We start from the raw sequence: 21565 nt of genomic DNA, 5'->3' as shown, positions 1-21565 counted from the left end.
TTTTATAACTCCAAAATATTCTGACTTTATAACCCTCTTGCTCTTATCTACTTTGGTAGGTGAGGAAATGAACTGGACAGCCCAGTGCAAAAACCTGTTACATAAAGGTTTTACCAGCAATACAACCTAGGTGAGATTGGTTGCTAAATGTTGAAGAAATCATGATTGTTAGGTACAACACAAACTGTATAAATCAGAGAATGGACATTTACAGATTGTTTTTAATATTCAGTAGCTGTTCTCAGAAAGGTGCAGACCATTGGCATTTGGTAGTGAGAGCCATTGGGGTCAGGAAAGAAGACTGGTCCGCCTTTCCCAACTACCCACTAAACCCACTGCACACAGCACTGCCGTGATTGTCTTCAACTTGGCCTGAAGACAAGTATTACTCCAGGCCTATCCAAATGCTTCTGGGCGTTGCAGCCAAGGTTCTGGCCTCAGAGTAACACAATTGTGCTGTCAGGTCCCAGTTCTGCCAGTTAGCAAATTAACTTTTTGGCCAGTTGCCCATCTAAAAAGTTATCCTTGGGTCTTATTGGATATATCATGTTAGTGCCAAATAGCCTGCCCCTTATTGATGACACTACTTATTCAGGACCATCCCTTTCCTTGGAAAGCCAATCCAAGTAATCTTTTTTTTTTAATATATTTTATTGATTTTTACATTGAGGAAGGGAGAGGGATAGAGAGCCAGAAACATCGATGAGAGAAACATCGATCAGCTGCCTCCTGCACACCCCGCACTGGGGACGTGCCCGCAACCAAGGTACATGCCCCTGACCGGAATTGAACCCGAGACCTCTCAGTCCACAGGCCAACGCTCTATCCACTATCCACTGAGCCAAACCGGTTTCGGCGTATCCAAGTAATCTTGATGACATAAATGACTGCCTTTGATCCACAATTGCAGTGGAGCTGAATGTGCTTTCAAGGTCACCGTCCTAGCTCCCACTCCAGTAGCACTTGGTAGTGAGAAATTTCAGATGGGGATTCTGACATAGTGAAATTCAAAATATAAAGCCAAAAAAATAAAAAAAATAATAAAAAGGCACCAGAAAGGTTAAGTTTTATAAAGCTAAGGGGAAATAGGACATTTCAAACATGTTCAAGAAAACACCACTCTTGGGCTTGTGAAATGACCCTTGCCTAAGTGAGGATATGGGTGAATTAAATTGAAGTTAGGCAAGTTCCCAATGTTACCTCAAAACCCCAACCCCCACACCCCCACAAGAATCTAAACCTAAAATAAATGATTGACCCAATTAGAAAACTTACCACAAAAATTAGACCAGTGTAAATAACAAACATTTATTGGTGTCACTTATGGTAGAAAATAAAGTTCCTACACCAGATGCACATGACCCAATTGTTAAATAGAACATTTTCACGGTGAACACACGCCCTAAACAGCTTTTTATTCACTTTTTACGGCAGCCAATTTCTCCTCTCCCCCGACCCCAAGACATGTGAGCAACTGCTAATGAAAAGCAGTAAACAGCCACTTGGGCTATAGCATTTTCAACTCCACTCTGAGGTGAAGATTCCAATTACATTTGAGACTTAAGTTCTCTCAATTTTCTCCTAACGAAAGTTCCTGAGTCCAGTATTTACAATATTACAGCACTAGCAGAGTAGTGTCTACAACTCATCCCTGTCTGCTGGTTCCTCTTCCTCAGTTGGGGGAGGGCCTGAACTTCCATAGAGTTTGCTGATAATTGGCTGAACAATTTCTTCTAGTTCTTTCTTTTTAGCTTTGAAATCTTCAATGTCAGCATCTTGGTGACTTTCCAGCCATTCAATCTTTTCCTCTACAGCTTTTTCCATGGTCTCCTTATCTTCAGAGGAAAGTTTACCTCCCAGCTTTTCTTTATCTCCAATTTGATTCTTTAGAGAATAGGCATAACTTTCCAATTCATTTCTAGTATCAATGCGCTCCTTGAGCTTTTTGTCCTCCTCAGCAAACTTCTCTGCATCATTAACCATCCTTTCAATTTCTTCAGGTGTCAGGCGATTTTGATCATTGGTAATTGTGATCTTATTTTTGTTGCCTGTACCTTTGTCTTCAGCTGTCACTCGGAGAATGCCATTCACATCTATCTCAAAGGTGACTTCAATCTGTGGGACCCCACGAGGAGCAGGAGGAATTCCAGTCAGATCGAAAGTTCCCAGGAGATGATTGTCTTTTGTCAGGGGGCGTTCACCTAGAAGTTACACATAAAAATCTTGTTAATGACCAACATTAGTACATGTGGATCCCTGCATTTCAGTCTGTCAGAGCCTACAGTGAAAAGGGCATTCTTATCAAGCCAGAAGTGTGTCACTGGTCTATAAGAAGCAACAAATGGGCTAAGTGAATTAAGTTCCTACTAACTGTTTAAAAATATATATATACATATATATACATACATATATATGTATATGTACATATATATATATTTATATACATATACAGACAGTCCTCGAGTTACGTTGGACTTGACATACGTTGTTTCGTGGTACGTCGTTTCGTGGTTACATTGCCATCTCCCATTTATTTATATAAAAAAAAAGTTCCGTCATTTCGACGAATGTACATATGTGCTTTATGTTTTTTATTATTTATTTACCACAAGTAAAGATCAGGAATTGTTATCTTTAAACATTTTTTTTTACTGTTTCACTTCATTACTGGTGTGTATGTGCTCCACGTAAGTGATGTAGGTGGGTTCCAACTTACGGCGAAAATCACATTATGTCGTGCCGTAGGAACGGATCTCCAACGTAACCCGAGGACCTACTGTGTGTGTGTATATATACAGTATATATGTCTGTATGTATATATATTTATTTCAGAGAGGAAGGGAGAGAGAGATAGAAACTTCAATGATGGGAGATAATCATTGATCAGCTGCCTCCTGCACACCCCACACTGGGTTGCGCGCATGTGCCCTGACTGGGAATGGAACCGTGGCATCCTGGTTCATAGGACAACACTCAACCACTGAGCCATGCCGTCCAGGCGTTCCTACTAACTTTTAATTGAATTTCATCGGCTTTACATGAACCCTTTTCTTGTTCTTATAATTTAGAGCTAACTCAGAAATTGTTTTAATGGGCAGTAGTGCTAGGAAGCTAGATAAGAACTGGATTTTAATGTTCACTATACCAAATTCAACATTAGTTAGGGACCCCCATCTGAAAACAGATATTTCTTTCCCTAGTCTTTTCAATTCAATAGAGTATATTAAAAGCAAGAAGTCATGTTGTTCACACACATACCATGATATTAACAAATATAAGCAATTACCTTCATAAACCTTGATTGTAACAGTTGGCTGATTATCAGAGGCTGTAGAAAAGATCTGTGACTTCTTGGTGGGCACCACAGTGTTCCTTGGAATCAGTTTAGTCATGACACCTCCCACAGTTTCAATACCAAGCGTAAGGGGACATACGTCAAGCAGTACCAGATCACCTGCAAAGGTAATGATAAGAGTTAATTTCTAATTAAAGAGTCATAGAATTACTACTAAGCAATCTCCCCATGACCATTACAACCTTATCTTCTCCGTCTTTCTACCTAGTTAGGTTCTATACAAAACTATTTTAGAAGCAGTTAAGTAAATATAGTTGCTAAGGATCTTAAAACTGCACCAGGTCTTGTCCCCACTGTAGCCTTCACTAGCTATGTGACCTTGTTGCTATATTTTATTGCTTTCTAAAGCAACAGCTAATTATATTCTTCCCATCAAGCTGCTGAAGGCACTGTGGAAGATGCTTACAACATTGACCTACCAGTATCTTGATCACCAGAGAGTACACCAGCCTGGACAGCAGCACCATATGCTACAGCCTCATCTGGGTTTATGCCACGGGATGGCTCCTTGCCATTGAAGAACTCTTTAACCAGTTGTTGAATCTTTGGGATTCGAGTAGAGCCACCAACAAGAACAATTTCATCAATATCAGACTTCTTCAAATCAGAATCTTCCAGCACTTTCTGGACAGGCTTCATGGTAGAGCGGAACAGGTCCTAGAATAAAAGACAATAATTATTATTATGATGCCTGTTATACTGACTTATTGTCTACATTTCTAGATGCCTTGTCTCAATCTTGCTAGATCTCATCAGCAATGCAAAAACAAGGAGCATACCATGTTCAGCTCTTCAAATTTGGCCCGAGTCAGGGTCTCAGAGAAGTCTTCTCCTTCAAAGAAGGACTCGATTTCAATTCTTGCTTGGTGTTGAGAGGACAGGGCCCGTTTGGCCTTTTCGACCTCGCGCCGGAGTTTCTGCACAGCTCTGTTGTCTTTCCTAACATCTTTGCCAGTCTTCTTTTTGTAGAGCTTGATGAAGTGTTCCATGACACGCTGGTCAAAATCTTCTCCACCCAGATGAGTATCCCCATTAGTGGCCACAACTTCGAAGACACCATTATCAATGGTGAGAAGAGACACATCGAAGGTTCCACCACCCAGGTCAAACACCAGGATGTTCTTCTCCCCTTCCCTTTTATCTAGGCCATAAGCGATAGCAGCGGCTGTACTGTTAGGAGAATTTAAAAAAAAAAAAAGTTCAGATAAGTTTACAATTTCTCTATTTAGCAGCTATACCCTCCCTTTGAATTTAACACTTACGGCTCATTGATGATCCTCATAACATTCAATCCAGCAATAGTCCCAGCATCTTTGGTTGCCTGGCGTTGGGCATCATTGAAATAGGCTGGTACAGTAACAACTGCATGGGTAACCTAAAAAAAATAACACAAGGTAATTGTCTGCTATCACATGGCCTTACCCTTATTTAAATTACAGTCAAATCATCACTTTAGTTTTTAAGCTAGTTTGTTTTTAAGATGGGCATAATATATATAGTTTTATACCCAGGTAAAGTCCCTAGCATTTTGTTTGGCCTACAGTAAAGAAAGTATGCACATAATTAAAACTGATATACATGAATGTCATTCAGATTCAAATTATAAAAACAATGAAGGCATTTATACAACACAATCAAGAACAATAATAAAAAAAATACTTAACATGGTCTAGAGAAACTTACCTTCTTTCCCAAATAAGCCTCAGCGGTTTCCTTCATTTTAGTGAGAACCATGGCAGATATTTCTTCAGGAGCAAAAGTCTTTGTTTGCCCACCTCCAATATCAACTTGAATGTATGGTTTAGTTTTCTTTTCAACCACCTATTTTAAAGAATGATTATTATTGCAGACACAGAAGCAACACTTCAAACTTTAAAAAAACGGGGTTGTCAAAAAAAAAAAGGGGAGGGGGATTTTGTCTGAGAGGCACTTCCTCCCTTACAGTTTGATTTACTTTGAGCCCCTGGAGCTAAATACTGACCAACAATACTTCTCTTAAATCTTGAACTATTGTGGACAGAGTAGTTATGTCTGAAGTGTGTCGGTAAATTTTGTAACATACCAGAATTATTAAAATAAATATTATTATATGTACCATGTCTCTATCCTTTTTTGTCTTCAAAACTGTTTTTCCGTAACTTCTCAATCTTAACTACTCCCACCACCACCACCCACTTCCTATCCGGTGAAAAAACCCGGCCGAACCTTGAAAGGCAAGAACTTGATGTCCTGCTGCACAGACGGGTCGTTCCACGTGCGGCCGATGAGCCGCTTGGCATCGAAGACCGTGTTCTCGGGGTTGGAGGTGAGCTGGTTCTTGGCTGCATCGCCGATCAGACGCTCCCCTTCAGGAGTGAAGGCCACATAAGACGGAGTGATGCGGTTGCCCTGATCGTTGGCGATGATCTCCACGCGGCCGTTCTTAAACACCCCGACGCTGGCGGAAAAAAAAACGAACGGAAAGAATCAGCTCAGCCATTCTCTCCGCGGTCCAAGGGGGCAAGCCCCATTCTCCTTTCCACAAACCCCACTTACCAGGAGTAGGTGGTCCCCAGATCGATGCCGACCACCGTGCCTACGTCCTCCTTCTTGTCCTCCTCCTCGGCCCGCGCTGCGCCGAGCAGCAGCAGCACCGCAGCCACCAGGGAGAGCTTCATCTTGCCTTCGCTGTCGGTCAGCAGGCAGGCAGGGCGTCGCAAGCAATCCAGGCACAGGCCCAAGCCAGGAAACGCACCAAGGTTACCGACCTGAGGGAGACACGGGGCCCGGGGTCAGGAGGAGCCGTGGACAAGACGAAGGGCGGGTCTGGAAAAGCAGGCCGCGGCGCTTACCTCTCTACCTCTCGCACTCACGAAACCCCAAAACCAGTAAGCGTGTAATGACTCGGACAGTATCTACCGCGCGGTCCCCCGACTCCGTTTATATACCCTCCCCCCAGCCCCGTCGTGGAGGCCGCCGATTGGTCAAGGCTCTGCTAGTTGGAGCCCGCTGATTGGTCCAGGCCATCAAGCTGGCCGCCACCGATTCGAAGCAGCTTCCTACGCAACTGACGTCACCGCTACGCCCCCAGGGCGGACTCATTGGCTGCTGATCGCGCCCAACAACCACCAATGGGAGTCAACATCCGCTCCCGTGATCTGGGCCCATTGGTTCAGCCGCTGTCCGTTCCTCGTGGCGACCTCTCACCCGGAGGCCGTTTCTACCGGTCACCGCTGCGGTCCCGCCTCCACGCTGGGCCCGCGGGGGCCGGAGCCGGCCTGGGGCCTGATTTCCCCCGAGACAGTGGGGGCTTCAGCCCTCTGCTTTTCCGAAGTCCGCCTGCTTCTCCTCTGTCCCTTTTCCCGAAGCAGGAAGCGGCGCTTTCTCTTCCCGGCCTCCATCCTGTCCCATGCAGCAAGGTCTCAGCGTAGGTGCTATGATCACCCGAAAACGAATTTCTCTGCGCTTTACAGCCACTACCGGTACTTGTACTAGGGGTGTACGAGCCTCTTGCTGCTCACCGGCCGGCGGCCCTCGAGCCGGGACCTGCTCATCGCCCGGCCCGAATCATGGCTCCTCCTAGTCAATATGTCGCCCCTGCTTCCCCTGCAGCTATCTTTGTCTAAACCAGGCCTCCCCACATTGCCCTGCCCCAGGGTAAGTCACAGGACAGGCCGGGCCAAAGGAGTTATCTCCTATCCCCGAATCCCCTCCCCACTGTGACCACCCGCTCCCCGAAGAGTTTCTGATGCCATCCCTCCCACAAGCGTCATTTTTCTAGTGTACGTTACCCCTCTCTTTCCCCTTCCCTGTCCCTCGTTTCCCTTTGTGGCTCCCATTACCATTTACAAGACCTTCCTTATCCTTTGTTATAGATAGCTTTCTACCTTCACTCTTTTTGTCTGATTGTGCTTTTGGTACACAAAGACTTTTTATTTTATTTTATTTTTATTGATTTCAGAGAGGAAGGAGAGGGAGAGTGAGAGAGAGAGAAACATCAATGAGAGAGAATCATTGATCTGTCTGCTACACGCCCCCTACTGGGGATCGAGCCCACAACCAGGCCATGTGCCCTTGACCCCAGTAGAACCTGGGACTCTTCAGTCCGCAGGATCAAGCTCTTTCCACTGAGTCAAACCAGCTAGGGCCACAAAGACTTCTCCATGGTGCCTTAATCTTGTATAGCATTCTGCAGCAGAAAATGATATAGGGTACTATTTACTTGAGGTTTACTATGTACCAATCCCCGTGTCATTCAGTCCTTACAGTTCAGCATTTGGCATTTCCCATTTTCTAGGTGAGAACATTGAGACAGAAAGAGATTAACTAGCTTAAAAGTCATAGAGCTGGTGAGGGATGGATTTAGGATTTCCCCCCCTTTTTTTATTGAATTTATTGGGGCGACTGGTTAATAACATTATGTAGGTTCCAGGTGTACAGTTCTATAATACATCATCAGCATATTGTGTTCACTACCCTGTCAAGTTCCTTCCATCACCATTTATTACCTTCACCCCTTTACTCTCTTGTACTTCTCCCATCCCTCTTTCCCTGTGGTAATTACCACACTGTGGCTGTGTCTATGAGGGGATGGGATTAGGATCCAAATCAGCATAACACCATAGCCAGTGCTCTTAGCAATTTTTTAAAATTAGTGAATACATTCCCCACTAAATGTATTTTTGAGATTCATGGGTATGGACAGTACTGTGTCCACATAGCATTGAAACATCTTACACACAGTTCACTAAGATGCTGAGTGTAGGAGTCAGTACTCAGGAATTTTCATCTATGCTCTTCAAAGGTTATACTGGTGACTCAGGCTTCATTCTTACCATCAAAGTTGCATCAGCCATCTCTTCGAACAGGGCTTGTAATACAACAGTAACACTGACCCTTCTTTAGGTTGCATCAGTCTATTATCAAGATAGAAATCACCATTCAGCACTGGCCCAGTGGCTCAGTTGGTTGGAGTGTCGACCTGTACACTAAAAGGCTGCTGTTTCTATTCCCAGTCAGGGCACATACTCAGGTTTTTGCATTCCATCCCCAGTCCGGACAAGTATGGAAACAAGCAATTGATCACTCCATGTATCAATGTTTTCTCTTTCTCCCTTCCACTTCCTCTCCCTCTAATAATAAAAAAATTTTCAATAAAAAATAAATCTTCAGCCACATTACAGCTTCATATCAATTTGAGCAAATTTCCTGTATACAGGGTGGGGCAAAAGTATGTTTACAGTTCTTTGTATAGGAAATAATACAATAATAAATAATAATATAAGAATAAACGTTCTTGTACTCAAAACTGTAAACATACTTTTACCAAACCCTGTATATCACAGTTCACTTCTATTAAAAACAAAGCTTTCAATTTCAGCTTCACCTTTGATTGATGGAGTAACCTTTTGCAACTCTCTCTAAGATTTAGAAAAGTGATACCTAACTAATTTCTGAGGGGAATTGAGCATATTGGTGGTTGTAATATCTTTTTAAAGCCAATAAATTAGATATATGTTATATTCCAAAGTGTGGTCATATGTGGATTGAATAGGGAAATGTACAGGTAACTCTAGTTTGCTAAATGTTAAATGCTGATAATAGTTATCAGTGCCAATTTATCAATATTTTAGTAAGTGCTAGACACTAAGCTATTTGCTTTATGTATATTTTGTTTTAATCCTTATAAAAACATTTTAACCCCTACTTTAGAGCTAAAGAATCTGAAGCTTCAAGAGGTAAAGACATTTTCCCAGAAAATCACATAGCTGAGAAGATAATGGAGCCAGGATTTGAGACTGACAGTTTGATGTTTAATTTCTGTAGTCTAGGTTGTCATCCTGAGCTTCGGGTTTGTAAGATTTTGTTTTAGGATATAGAGTAGTTATATAGTTTGCAAACATTTTAATAAGGGGTCAGAGACAAATGTAGAGTTTATCCAGTAATTTAAACCACGTTGCTTCACTTGTGTTCCCAGAGGTAAGAAAATAAATTTCCATTTCCCATCTGATCTCAGAAAGCTAAGCAATTAGGACTGATTAGGATTGGATGTCATTTCACTTCTAAATCTTCCTTTCTGAAAGGGAATGAAGGCAGAGGGGTAAAGGAAAAGTCCTAAATAATTGATAAGTTGAATGTTTAGACCCTGATAATTGAGAATTTTTCACATGCTTTTAAAAATATATATTTTATTGATTTTTTACAGAGAGGAAGGGAGAGGGAGAGAGAGTTAGAAACATTGATGAGAGAGAAACATCAATCAGCTGCCTCTTGCACACCCCCCACTGGGGATGTGCCCACAACCAAGGTACATGCCCTTGACTGGAATCGAACCTGGGACCTTTCAGTCCAGAGGACGACGCTCTATCCACTGAGCCAAACCGGTCAGGGCTTCACATGCTTCTGTGGAGAGAATATTCAACTTAAGAGGTAGGGCACATGAACTTGGGAAAAAAACAACCTTCCAGAGCCACAGTTTCTTCAATTGAATTTCAGGGATTTCTGTCCTGCCTGTCTTAGTGGCTTGTTGCAAGGATCAAATGAAAAAGTACTTGGGCCGAAACCGGTTTGGCTCAGTGGATAGAGCGTCGGTCTGCGGACTGAAAGGTCCCAGGTTCGATTCTGGTCAAGGGCATGTACATTGGTTGCGGGCACATCCCCAGTAGGAGGTGTGCAAGAGGCAGCTGGTCGATGTTTCTCTCTCATCGACGTTTCTAGCTCTCTATCCCTCTCTCTTCCTCTCTGTAAAAAATCAATAAAATATATTTAAAAAAAGAAAAAGTACTTGGAAAGTTGTAGAATAGTGATAATATACAATCATGTAAATGTACACTGAGAAGAAATTTCAGAAGCTCTTCATGAACACCACCTCCTTACTGGAAATATTGGGGGGGAGGGAACACTTTGTAAAGTATATGATTATCTAACTGTACACCTGAAACTAATACAAAACAATATTGAAAGTAAACTGTAATTTAAAAATGTAAAAACTCTGCCTCTTAAGAGCCAATTTTAAAGAGTTCTTTCAATGAGAAATAACAACTTTGGTGATAAGTTGAATTTGACAAAGATTTTTGGAAATGCTGCTGCATCTAATTACTCTCTTAATTGGCCACATAAATGTCTTTTATTAAAAGACTGAGAATAATTTCTCAACCTTCATTAAACAACACTGAAGTAAAACAAAAGTATCCCCCTACACCTGAGCTGGGAGCAGTACTAGGGAAAAATCGTCATTTTTTTTCTTTTGAAAGTGTAATATGCTATGCAATAAGTTTTCTTCTTTGTCTTCACTTTTTAAAAGATAATTTTTAATTAATAGATAACCTTCACCTCCCTTCCCCTACACACACACAAATGAAAAGTAAACTGCATTTTTTGTTATATATATACACACACACCCATCTTACACACAGTTCATATATATACTAGAGGTCTGGTGCACAAAGTCATGCACGGGTGGGGTCCAGCCAGCCCACCTCAATGGGAGCAGATTGGGGCTGGGCTGGCCAGGGGGAGAGGCTGCAGGTGGTTGGCAGGCTGGCCCCACCCCTGATCAGGCCGGTTGGCCAGCCGCAGTGTCATAGCGACTGGTCATTCCAGTTGTTCCTGCATTCCAGTCGCTGGCTTTTTATAGATATATAGATATAGATATAGATATATACATATATATTTTTGGGGGGTGGCAGGGTGGAAGAGGATATGCTATGTCAGAAAATGTGATAGGAAAGACCATAGAGTTTAGAAGCATAAAACTATGAGCTCCAGTCACTTAATCTCTCATACTATTTACTAATCTGCACAATGGATATAATTCTGCCTCCTCACAAGATGGTTGTTATGTTTAAGGTATTTGATTAATTGTAAAGCATTTTAACTTTATACATAAATTTCTTTTGAAGTAAAATAATCTTAAGTATAAAGAACTATATGGAATTTGAGTAATAATACTTGCTATGTATATCTATATCTCTTAAATCTCTATATTTTAAAAATAGGAAATATATGTACATGGTATAAAATTCAAAGAGTACAATATGCAATGAAAATAAATCTGCCTGCCACCCATTCGCTAGCCCTGTTCTTGTACACTGGCAAAGGTAACCACTGTCAATACTTGCTTGTATAGCTTTCCAGAGATGTTTAATTCATATACAATGTGAGTGTGTGTTTCTCACATTGATGTCTCTCTCCCTCTCTCTAAAAATCAATTTTAAAAGTTTTCATGAATTTAGCATTTAAAAACTTATCAGAAATAAACAATTTTGCCTTAGCTGGTTTGGTTCAGTGGATAGAGTGTTGGCCTGCAGACTGAAGGGTCCTGGGTTCGATTCCAATCAAGGGCACATGCCAGGGTTGCGAGCTCAATACCCAGTAGAGGGCGTGCAGGAGGCAGCAGGTCAATGATTCTCTTTCATCCATGTTTCTATCTCTCCCTTTCCCTTCCTCTCTGAAATCAATAAAAATATATTTTAAAAAAGGGGGTGCCCAATCTACCATTTAATAAATAAATAAATAAATAATTTCCGTCTTAAAATTATAATCATGATATATCAGTATGATAAAACATATAGCCATTAAAATTGTTGATATCTGTGTTTTTCTCTTTTTGACTTTATTGAAATGACAGTTAATAAAATTATACAGGTTTTAGGTATACAATTCTTCGGTACATTATCTGCATATTATATTGTGTGTTTACCACCCTAAATCAAGTCTTCCATAATATCTATGTTTTTCAGAGTAAATTGTATGTTACTTTTTGGTCTACATTTTCTTGTTATTAAAAAAATCTCTTTATCAGGAACTTACCAAGTTTGAAAAACGTTAAGAACTTTAAAATTAATACAAAAGAACAACAACAAAAGAAAAACATTGTCAGTGAAAAATATGTAAGATACAATTTCATTAAACATTATAATTAATCATGTGTTAAATTAAAATACAGGTAATGCACCAAAGTTATATGGTGACAGCTCCTATCAATCTGGACATCACTGGTACTGGTAGAAAAGTAAGGTTTATAATAGATTTCAATGGGCTGAAGTGTGAGTTGCATGATTTATGACCCTGTTCTACAGGAACCACTTTCCTCATTTTCATTTTCAGTATTCTCAAGTTGTCCTCAGCATAGCCAAAAATTAAAATTCATTGGCAAATGTTATAAAACTGTATGACTACATGAATATAGTCCTCTGACCTTGAAAGGGTCCCCAAACAAGTGAGGGGCCCTAAATTATAAGCTCCATCAGCTTTATAGTAAATTGACCTCTGAGTACTAACTACTATTTCTGAGCCTGCCAGTTGGGGCCAGTACAGGACAACCAAGGGCCCAGAAGACTCGAATGTGTAACTGGAGTCTTGTCCTTTACTTTTCAATTGGGTTACTCCAAAGTGCAAAAAAATATGAGGGAATACTTCTGCTTCCACATATGTCTTCCTGGATTTTTTTTTTTTACAGACTCTAGAGCTTTAGAAAACCTTTTCCCATTAAAAAATAACATATAGCCCTTGCCTGTAAGGCTCAGTTGGTGGAGCACTGTCCCGTGCATGGAAGGGTTGCTGGTTTGATTCCCAGTCAGAGCACATACCTGGGTTGCAGGCTCAGTGCCTAGTAGGGGGTGTGCAGGAGGCAGCTGATCAATGATTCTCTCTCAACATTGATGTTTCTATCTCTCCCTCTCCCTTCCTCTCTCTGAAATCAATTTTAAAAAAAACATATTAAAGTATTTCTTTTAAAAAGTTATTGCCGGAAATAATTTTTTTTAAAAGATGGGATTCTCTATCCTCAGTGAGTATTATTTATTGATTTTGAGCCTCTTTTAACCTTGAGTTCTTTTTCTCATGTGGAAAAGGTGTTGGGAATAATAATACATACTCATATTCCATAAGAATTACTGTTGTAGTGACCCATTGTTTGATGTCTGGGCCTGTATTACTTAGGTGTTCTGGATGCAAAAAAAAAAAGACAACAACAAAAATTGAAAACTGCTGATCAAGTTCTTCATTTGTAGATGACAGCATAGGCCTCCGAACAATTAATTGACCATCCCAGTGCTCTTTTTACTTACCACTCCCAGTGCAGATTCTTCAGGACCCCAGAAAGTTTTTGCCACTTTTGGGGTCCTTTCTTCTCCTCCCTGGCCGGTGTGCTCCAGCCCATTTAGAGTATTCAGTATTGCCTTAACTGGTTTGGCTCAGTGGATAGAGCATCAGCCTGAGGACTGAAGGGTCCCAGGTTCGATTCCGGTCAAGGGCATGTACCTTGGTTGCGGGCACATCCCCAGTAGGGGGTGTGCAAGAGGCAGCAGATCGATGTTTCTCTCTCATCGATGTTTCTAACTCTCTATCCCTCTCCCTTCCTCTCTGTAAAAAAAATAATAATAGAGTATTCAGTATTGAGAGCAAACTGTGAACATGTTCATTTGCGCATTTTGCTTAGGCTGGGTTCTTTCTTCACAACCCTCACGTGCCCTTTTCCTTCTTGAAATCCCACCATCCAGTGTCACTTCCTTCTAGGATCATGGCCTCTCAACTTAATGAAGCCTTTGCTGGAATCTCAGCACTTTGTACCTTAGTTTACTATTACTATCCTTAACCTGCGTGAGCTATCTTTTGAACCTGGAGTGCAAACTGTGTCCTGTTGCTTTTTTTCATTCCTGTGGTGCTTTGAGCAATGCTTTATAATAGCTGGTAAATACTCTTTGTTCAAATTGAATTCTTGAATCAGATTAATGGCAATATGAGAACAATAATACCTGACCAGCTATTGTGGTAAAAAAAAAAATAAGGCAATAAATATGAAGCAAATTTTGACAGTTTTTAAAGGTAATACGTCAAGGATGACTAAATGGAAAGTAGTCTGGGAGCTTATTCACATTTGAAATAGTTCGAAAAATGATAATTACTTTCTTTTTTGCCTGAAGACTCAGAGTGTTGGGAGATATAATCATTGCTTTCAACTTTTTGAAAGGCTGTCAAGTGGGAAACATTCTATATTGCTCCAAGCAGCATAACTACTAGCAGTGGGAGGCAGCACAAGGGAAGCTGATGATTTCAGTTCAGCAGGTGGCAGAACGTTCTAACCCTTAGAGCTGTCCGACAATGGGGCGGGCTGCCTGACTTAAAGGCAGTGAATTCCCTGACATTTGAACTGTGGAAATAGAAATTGGGTGACCGTTTTCTGGTCTGGCTGGAATGTGGAAGAGAGAGAATTCCTGCCCGGGCGGGAGTTGGACCAATGACCTTTAAGGTGTCTTCAACTCTCAGGTTTCTATGATTGTTCAGTTCAGTTGAATATCTGAATTGTTTTTGTAAATAAACAAAAAAAAATTAAATAGATAAATTGTCAATCAACTTAACAACTGTATGGTCAAGTCTACAATAAGTAAAATTTGATAAAACGAGGAGTGAGAAATCAGGTTTAAAAGTCCAGATACTACTAAAGGGGGAGGGAGTTTGTGTTTGGAATGGTGTGTCCCGGGCAAGTGACGGTTGCGCTCTGAATTGTTTCACTTTTCGCTAATACTTGCGGATTTCTCAGCAGTACCGTAAGCGGAAGCGAGAGCCCGTGTTGGGTGAAGAACAAATTTCCCGGAAGGCGTTTGGCGGCACCGCGGCTGTCCAGGTAGCCGACTGGGCAGGCTAGAGCGGAAGGGGCGCCGCTGGCCGCCCGCGGGAACTACCAGTCCCAGGGGTCCCCGCGGCTCCGCGCACGCGCGATGGCCTGGCGGCAGCGCCACCGCAGGACGCAGGGAAGCCAGCTAGCGAGTGGCGGCGACGGCGGCGGCGGTGGCAGTTCGCGGAGAGGGTGACTGCTGCGAGGCCGGGTGGCGATCGGGCGGAGACCTCGGTTCCTTTCTTCGCATGATCCTCTTGGTGAGTGTCCGTCCTCAGTTAACCCGCGCCGAGTGCACGACTCCTTGTCTAGTGACCGGGCTGCTCCGGCCTTGGGCCGCAGCCTGCGCCTGACGGCCGGGCCGAGGGGTTCAGCTGACCCCTGGGCCCTTCCCTCCAGTGTCAAGGGAAGTGGGGGTGGGGAGAGTCACTGTTAGGCCGAGGGGAGTGGTGCTGCGGCGTGCCGGGGCCAGGGCGGGCTGGGGCGGGGAGGGGAGGGTCGCGTGGGGGATGGGACGCGAGGCGGAGCAGGTAGGGAACCGGGTATGGGAGGCGAGAGTGAGATGGAATGTCTTCTGAGTGCCGCTGGTGAAGACGTCGTGCTTCGGGGACTCTTGACAAGCGGGACTCACCCATCTGGCGGGCAGCCCAATTGCCAAAAACACACACTCTACCAGGTATCTTTCCATTTGCTGTTGGAGCTATGGGAGTGAGGGGCCGTCGGTTGCTTTCATCTCCTTTCCTTCAATCTCACCTTTTACTGACTGGCAGAATTCAAATGGGTGCGCTGGCGAGGCAAACCGTAGAAATAAACAGGGCTCTGTGAATAAGTCTGCATAAAAACAGGGAAGTATGGTGATTTGTTCAGATTAGAGCTAGGTCAAAGGAGATTTCAGTGTTTTTATTTTTAAATTGGTGACAAAAATCAGTTTGAGCAAAGATTTGAGCTAGAAAGGCTTTTTAACCTGAGATTCACTGGTTGGTTGGTGAATAGAACTGACGGGGGTCTGGGGTGGGATGGGGGGAGGAGGTGGGGGAGGGTCCTTGAGCTAGAATGAGGATAACTGTAATTTATTATTTTCTCCAATTATGAATGTAGGTAATAAACCACAGTAGAATTAACAATGTCTGGGCTTTTGTCACAATAAAAATTATAGATATTATTGTATAAAGCTTACAAATGTTGCAGATATCTCAAAATATCACTTATGCTTATAATTTCTTCAAATTTATGGTATTGCTAGACTCACTGTTAGATCTTGTTATTTTATGTGATGATAAAACTGCACATATATTACTATATCAGGGTTTATATGTATTCCTGAAATAGAAATACATTTTTTGGGATATATAAATCTGCCTGGAAGAATATTTGAATCATTGAATGAGAAAGAAGACAAGCAGATAGGATGATAAATGTAGGTGAAAGAGGGAATTTTGTAATGAGGGAAGTAAAAGAAAAGACTTGGTTGGCTGAGACCAGAGTAATAGTTTTGAAAGATAGAATAGACCACAGATATTTCATTCAGGGTTCTGGGGAATCAGCAGAATAATCTGAGGAAGAAAGGGTATTGAATGCTTTGGCTTTGAAATGTTCGTATTATTGCATCTCCTAGTTCCAAGTGATGAAGCCCTCCAAGCTCTTGTGTAAGCCTGTGATAGGAAGTTATAGTGTGTGCTGCTTTTCTTTAAATCATATGAATAGTGTGGCTTTTAAAGAATTGTGTCCTTAAGTGAAAAGCCTCAGGATCTCTCTTCAGATATATTTTCCTATTGCTATTACCTTCTTTTTATATTTGATAGAAAGTAAATGTGCAGAATTTAGAATTGGAGAGTTGGTAAGTCATTTATTTTGAAATTCCATTTAAAATTTTTGCAGTTCTTCATTTTGGCATCAGACTTCTCCCTGACATGTCACTGAACATTTTTTTTCACAATATGTGTGACTTAATATGTGCACCTGTTTGTAAAGCACCTGTCAACATCTGGTGTGAGACCTTCTCCCACCCCCCAAGTAATAGCCATGATGGAAAACCACTGCAGCAAACTTTTTCTGGAAAAAATCCAGGGGGGGGGGGGGGGGGGCGCGGTATGGAAAGATGAGGAAGAGTATTTTATGAAGCAAATGTTGGTTCTGGAATAGTTTATGTTGAACACGCCATATTACACATCACTGCCGTGGAGAGGTTTTGCCTGGTGCTTTCTGTGCCCTTACACTGTCCTCTTGTCATTCTTTGTCTCCTGTCCCTACATTTTATTTATAGCATCTCTCTATCTGGTAACATATAATTTGTATATTTATTTAGTATTTTAGTCTTTGTCTCCCCATTCAAATGTCAGCTCTGTGAGAATAGGAACTTTGTCTTCACCACTGAGCTGGAATAGTGGCTGGCACATAATACGTACTCAGTAAATATTTGCTGAGTCAGTAAATGAATAAGTTAATTTATAATGCTAGGTTTTTTATTTCTAGGAGTCAAACACATCCATTTTACATACATATGTACATATATGTATGTATACATTTTAATCCTCACCTGAGGATATTTTTCCATTGATTTTAGAGAGAGGGAAAGACAGAGAGAAACATTGATGTGAGAGAAACACATTGATTGGTTGCCTCCTGCACACGCCCTGACCAGGGCTGGGGCCAGGGAGGAGCCTACAATCGAGGTGCATGCCTTTGACTGGAATCGAACCCGGGACCCTTTGGTCTGCAGGCCGACGCTCTATCCACTGAGCCAAACTGGCTAGGACTAAATATATTTTTTTTTATTAATTTCATGCCAGAGAGGAAGGGAGAGGGAGAGAGAGAGATTGAAACATCAGTGATGAGAGAGAATCCTGTATACCCCCTCCTGAAACATCAACAACATGGCTTTCATTCAATAATGGAGCTCGAAACCCGCAACCCAGCATGTTCCTGGACCTGAAATTGAACCATGACATCCTGCTTCATAGGTTGACACTCAACCACTGAGCCATGCTGACCGGGCTAAAACATACCCATTTTTAAAATTTTGTAAATAGTATTACATATGTATGCTGGGTTGAATTTGAACTTTTTTATTTTATATCTGTATTATTTAATATAATTAATTAATTAAAATAATTAATTGATTTTAAAAAAGATTTTTTAAAATACATTTTTAGAGAGAGGAAGGGAGAGAGAAAGAGAAACATCCAGGTGAAAGCAGAACATTAATCTCTGCCTCCTACACACTCCCTACTGGGGATGGAGCCCACAAACCTGGGCATGAGCCCGACTGGAACGGAACCAGCAAACTTTCAGTGCACAGGACGATGCCCAACTGAGCCACACAGTCCATGGCTTTGTTTTGGGGAAACATCAAAGATGAGAGAGAATCATTGACCACCTGCCTCCTGCATGTCGCACACTGGGGATCGAGCCTGCAACCTGAGCATGTGCCCTGACTTGGGAATTGAACTGTGACCTCTTGGTTCATAAGTCAATGCTCAACCACTGAGCCATGCTGGCCAGGCCAGTTTTTGTTTTTGACCCAGGATTCAATTAAGGATCTTGTATTTAGTTGCCTGCTTGTATATAAAATACTTTTTCAGTTTCTTTTGGGTCTCTTATGAGAGTAATCAGCCAGACCAGTTTTTTTGTAAGATGCCCCTCAGTTTGATTCGTTTGATCTTCATGATCAGATCCGTGTTAAACATTTGGGGCTGGAATGCTACATAGGTGATTTCAGGTCTCTTTTAATGTATCACACACACAGTGAAATTGCTCACATGGAATCTGAAGTCAATATACTGGAGAAGAACCAGAGAGCAAACAAATCTAGTTTTGAATTCCTTCTCTGCTGCATAAAAGCTGAATGATTAGGCAGTAAGTTATGTGACTTTTCTAAACCTGGTTTCTCATCTGTAAAATGGAGGTGACAAATACTTATCACATAGGATTAAATCTAGTAACATCAACAACATGGCTTTCATTCAATAATTGCTAGTTATCTTTTGGCGTTCCAGCTCTCAAACGACTTTCACTCTTTTCCACTTTGGCACCACATCCCTGACTTTAAAACAAGCCCTGCTCCTCTGGTGCCTTCTTGGTCACTATCACAATGCCATCACTTCCCACTTCGCTCAGTTGGCGCCACTGAGTTTATGAGCTGCTTTCCAGTGATGGCACACAGCGCTTACCACCTTACAAGGGTGATGCAGCCGATAATGTCATCCTGGAAATTGCAGCAATATATATTAACTTCATTCTTGGTTCAGTTCACACTACAACATTTATCACTCTTTAAATGTGCTTCAGTTTAAATTAGTTTTATTTGGAAAAATTACCCCTAATATTTGTAGAAAATTGAAGAGGGAAAGTGGATATATCACATTTCATTTGATGTTTAAATTTTTTTAGGAGTGAGTGTACTGGGAAGAGTTGGTTACATTATACTAGGATTCTCTAAGGTAAAGTATGATTTTTAAATATTATTATTATTTTGGTAAAAGCTTGATATAGGTGGAATCCTTCTTACTTGTTTAGGAAAGACCAGTACTTGAAAAAAAATTTCTCAAATGGTGAAAAATTTTTTTTCCCTCCCCTTAAACTTTCTGGTTTTTCACCACACATGTTTTCTTCCCTGGAGTTAATGTTTTCTTAGGCAAGAAGGACTTCAGTATTTTTTTACATTTGAACTGCCTAGCTTGTGTCTTCATAGAATTATTTGTGGTTTAGCTCTTTAAGTAATCCTAATCAAAATGTTTTCATTTGTAAAAGAACTGGAAACCCCTAATTTCTGTATCATGTATACATTTTTAGAAGAAGCTTTAGGTACAAAGCTGTTTGATTTCTGTTTTTTTAAAATTATAGGTAATTAAAATTCCCTTCTTTATGCATACCTCTGGTTTTTCAGAATGTTTTACTATGTATTCAGACTTGGTAAATACATTTTCAGAAGGGCAGTTTTTCATTGTTCCTAAGCTGAAACCATGTGTTGAACTCTGCAATGCAGTGGTCAAAGGAAGTGGTGAATATCTGTTGACACTTCAAGTTCTCTTATTAATATATATGAATGAGTGGTTGAGCAAATGTTTAAAAAAAATTACAGGTTTTTTTTAGGGATCTCTCTAATGTCTTTTTATTTTTGAAGTTTGAATATGAAACTTCAACGTGTATACCTTTTTTGTAAGCCATTTTTTACATGTAAGGCTTTAAGCATACTGTTGTACCATGAAAACAGGCAAGATGTCTGTCTGTTCATTAATCTAAGATGACTGTCCTGAAGGTGCTTGCTTGGTCTTGCTCCCAGGCAACGCTGGTACACCCACGCCGCAGACTAGTGGAAGGCATGTTGTCAAACGTGTTCAGTTCTTCTTCCTTATTAATTTGTTTTCAGTATATTTTCTGTGAGTCTTTAAAAGGATTAAATTGTTCTTTTTCTATTAGAGACAAAAAAATTAGTCGAGGGATATTAGCCTTATTTTAGGGTCAGAGTCGAATTACCTTCCCAAGCAATCTTAATTTTATGCAAATACATGTATTTTGAAAGTTTTTTAAAAAAATATATATTTTATTGATTTTTTTACAGAGAGGAAGAGAGAGGGATAGAGAGTTAGAAACACCGATGAGAGAGAAACATCGATCAGCTGCCTCCTGCACACCCCCTACTAGGGATGTGCCCGCAACCAAGGTACATGCCCTTGACCGGAATCGAACCTGGGACCTTTCAGTCCGCAGGCCGACGCTCTATCCACTGAGCCAAACCGGTTTCGGCTATTTTGAAAGTTTTTAGAACGTATGCTAAATTAATCTATTTTCAACCCACTTTGAGCTGTGCTTTCACTTTCTAATATAGGACTGTGACCCATCTCTTGAGTTTACTTCCATTATTTATAAATCCTGACTACTTCTCAAAAATGCATCAGGTCTAAAAGTCATAGCACTTAAAGATTTGCAAAATGTTTATAAATACTGATTTCTGTATCAGAAAAACTTAGGAAAGAATAGATTAATTCTTTTTGAAAATTTATTTCATTTTTACCACCTCCTTTAGAACTCAAGGCATCTTTTTTGTTGTTGTTGTTAATTCTCACCCAAAGATATTTTTCCATTGCTTTTTAGAGAGAGGGGAGAGGGAAGAGGGGAGAGGGGAGAGGGGAGAGGGAAGGGAGAGAGAAACATCGATGTGAGAGAGACACATCAGTTGGTTGCCTCCTGCACATGCCCCGACCAGGACCAGGGATAGAGCCTGTAACCTAGGTACGTGCCTTTGACCGGAATTGAACCCACCGATACTCTATGCATTGAGCCAGATCGGCTAGGGCAAACGCAAGGAATCTTTGATTCCTTTAAAACAAAATGCCTTTTAATATCTCGCTATTCAAGGTTGGGATGGGCTAACTTGGATTCTGATGGAAATTGACTTACTAAGGCTCTCTATGAGTAAGTTTCTGTTCCATCATTTCAAAACATCATAATAATAGTAATGATAATAATAGGTAACACCAAGTTATTTTTTTTCTAGGTATTATATAAATTATTTAAAATTGCATATTCCATAATTCTATGGAGGTTTACTTTTTTAAAAAAAAGTATGTTGGCCCTGTGTACCAAAAGGTGGTGGGTTCAATTCCCGGTCTGGG

At 41.1% G+C, this 21565-nt stretch overlaps 2 protein-coding genes across 8 annotated transcripts in view; one reads left to right on the top strand and one right to left on the bottom strand.

Annotated features, from left to right (window-relative positions):
• Positions 1-1292: 1292 nt before the first annotated feature.
• Positions 1293-6308, bottom strand: HSPA5 (heat shock protein family A (Hsp70) member 5). Its single transcript, XM_079790341.1, has 9 exons — positions 6187-6308; positions 5891-6102; positions 5561-5792; positions 5039-5176; positions 4618-4730; positions 4135-4525; positions 3775-4012; positions 3287-3454; positions 1293-2201 (listed from the first exon to the last, which is right to left on the bottom strand). Exons 2-9 carry the CDS (start codon positions 6010-6012, stop codon positions 1639-1641), a joined length of 1965 nt encoding a protein of 654 aa, XP_079646467.1. The 5' UTR covers positions 6013-6102; positions 6187-6308; the 3' UTR covers positions 1293-1638.
• Positions 6309-15074: 8766 nt separating this feature from the next.
• Positions 15075-21565, top strand: part of GAPVD1 (GTPase activating protein and VPS9 domains 1) — a 56315-nt gene continuing 49824 nt past the window's right edge. For 4 of the 7 annotated variants that reach the window (XM_079789769.1, XM_079789767.1, XM_079789768.1 and 1 more), the window contains exon 1: positions 15075-15211. The gene's annotated coding sequence lies outside the window, so the exon portion shown is untranslated. Of the gene's footprint in view, positions 15212-19340; positions 19391-21565 lie in introns of all 7 variants that reach the window. The other 3 variants (XM_079789764.1, XM_079789765.1, XM_079789766.1) reach the window with 2 other exon arrangements.

Source organism: Cnephaeus nilssonii, assembly GCF_951640355.1.
Source record: "Cnephaeus nilssonii genome assembly, chromosome: 14".
In the NCBI taxonomy this organism is placed as follows: domain Eukaryota; kingdom Metazoa; phylum Chordata; class Mammalia; order Chiroptera; family Vespertilionidae; genus Cnephaeus; species Cnephaeus nilssonii.
This window is presented reverse-complemented; position numbering and strand designations above follow the sequence as displayed.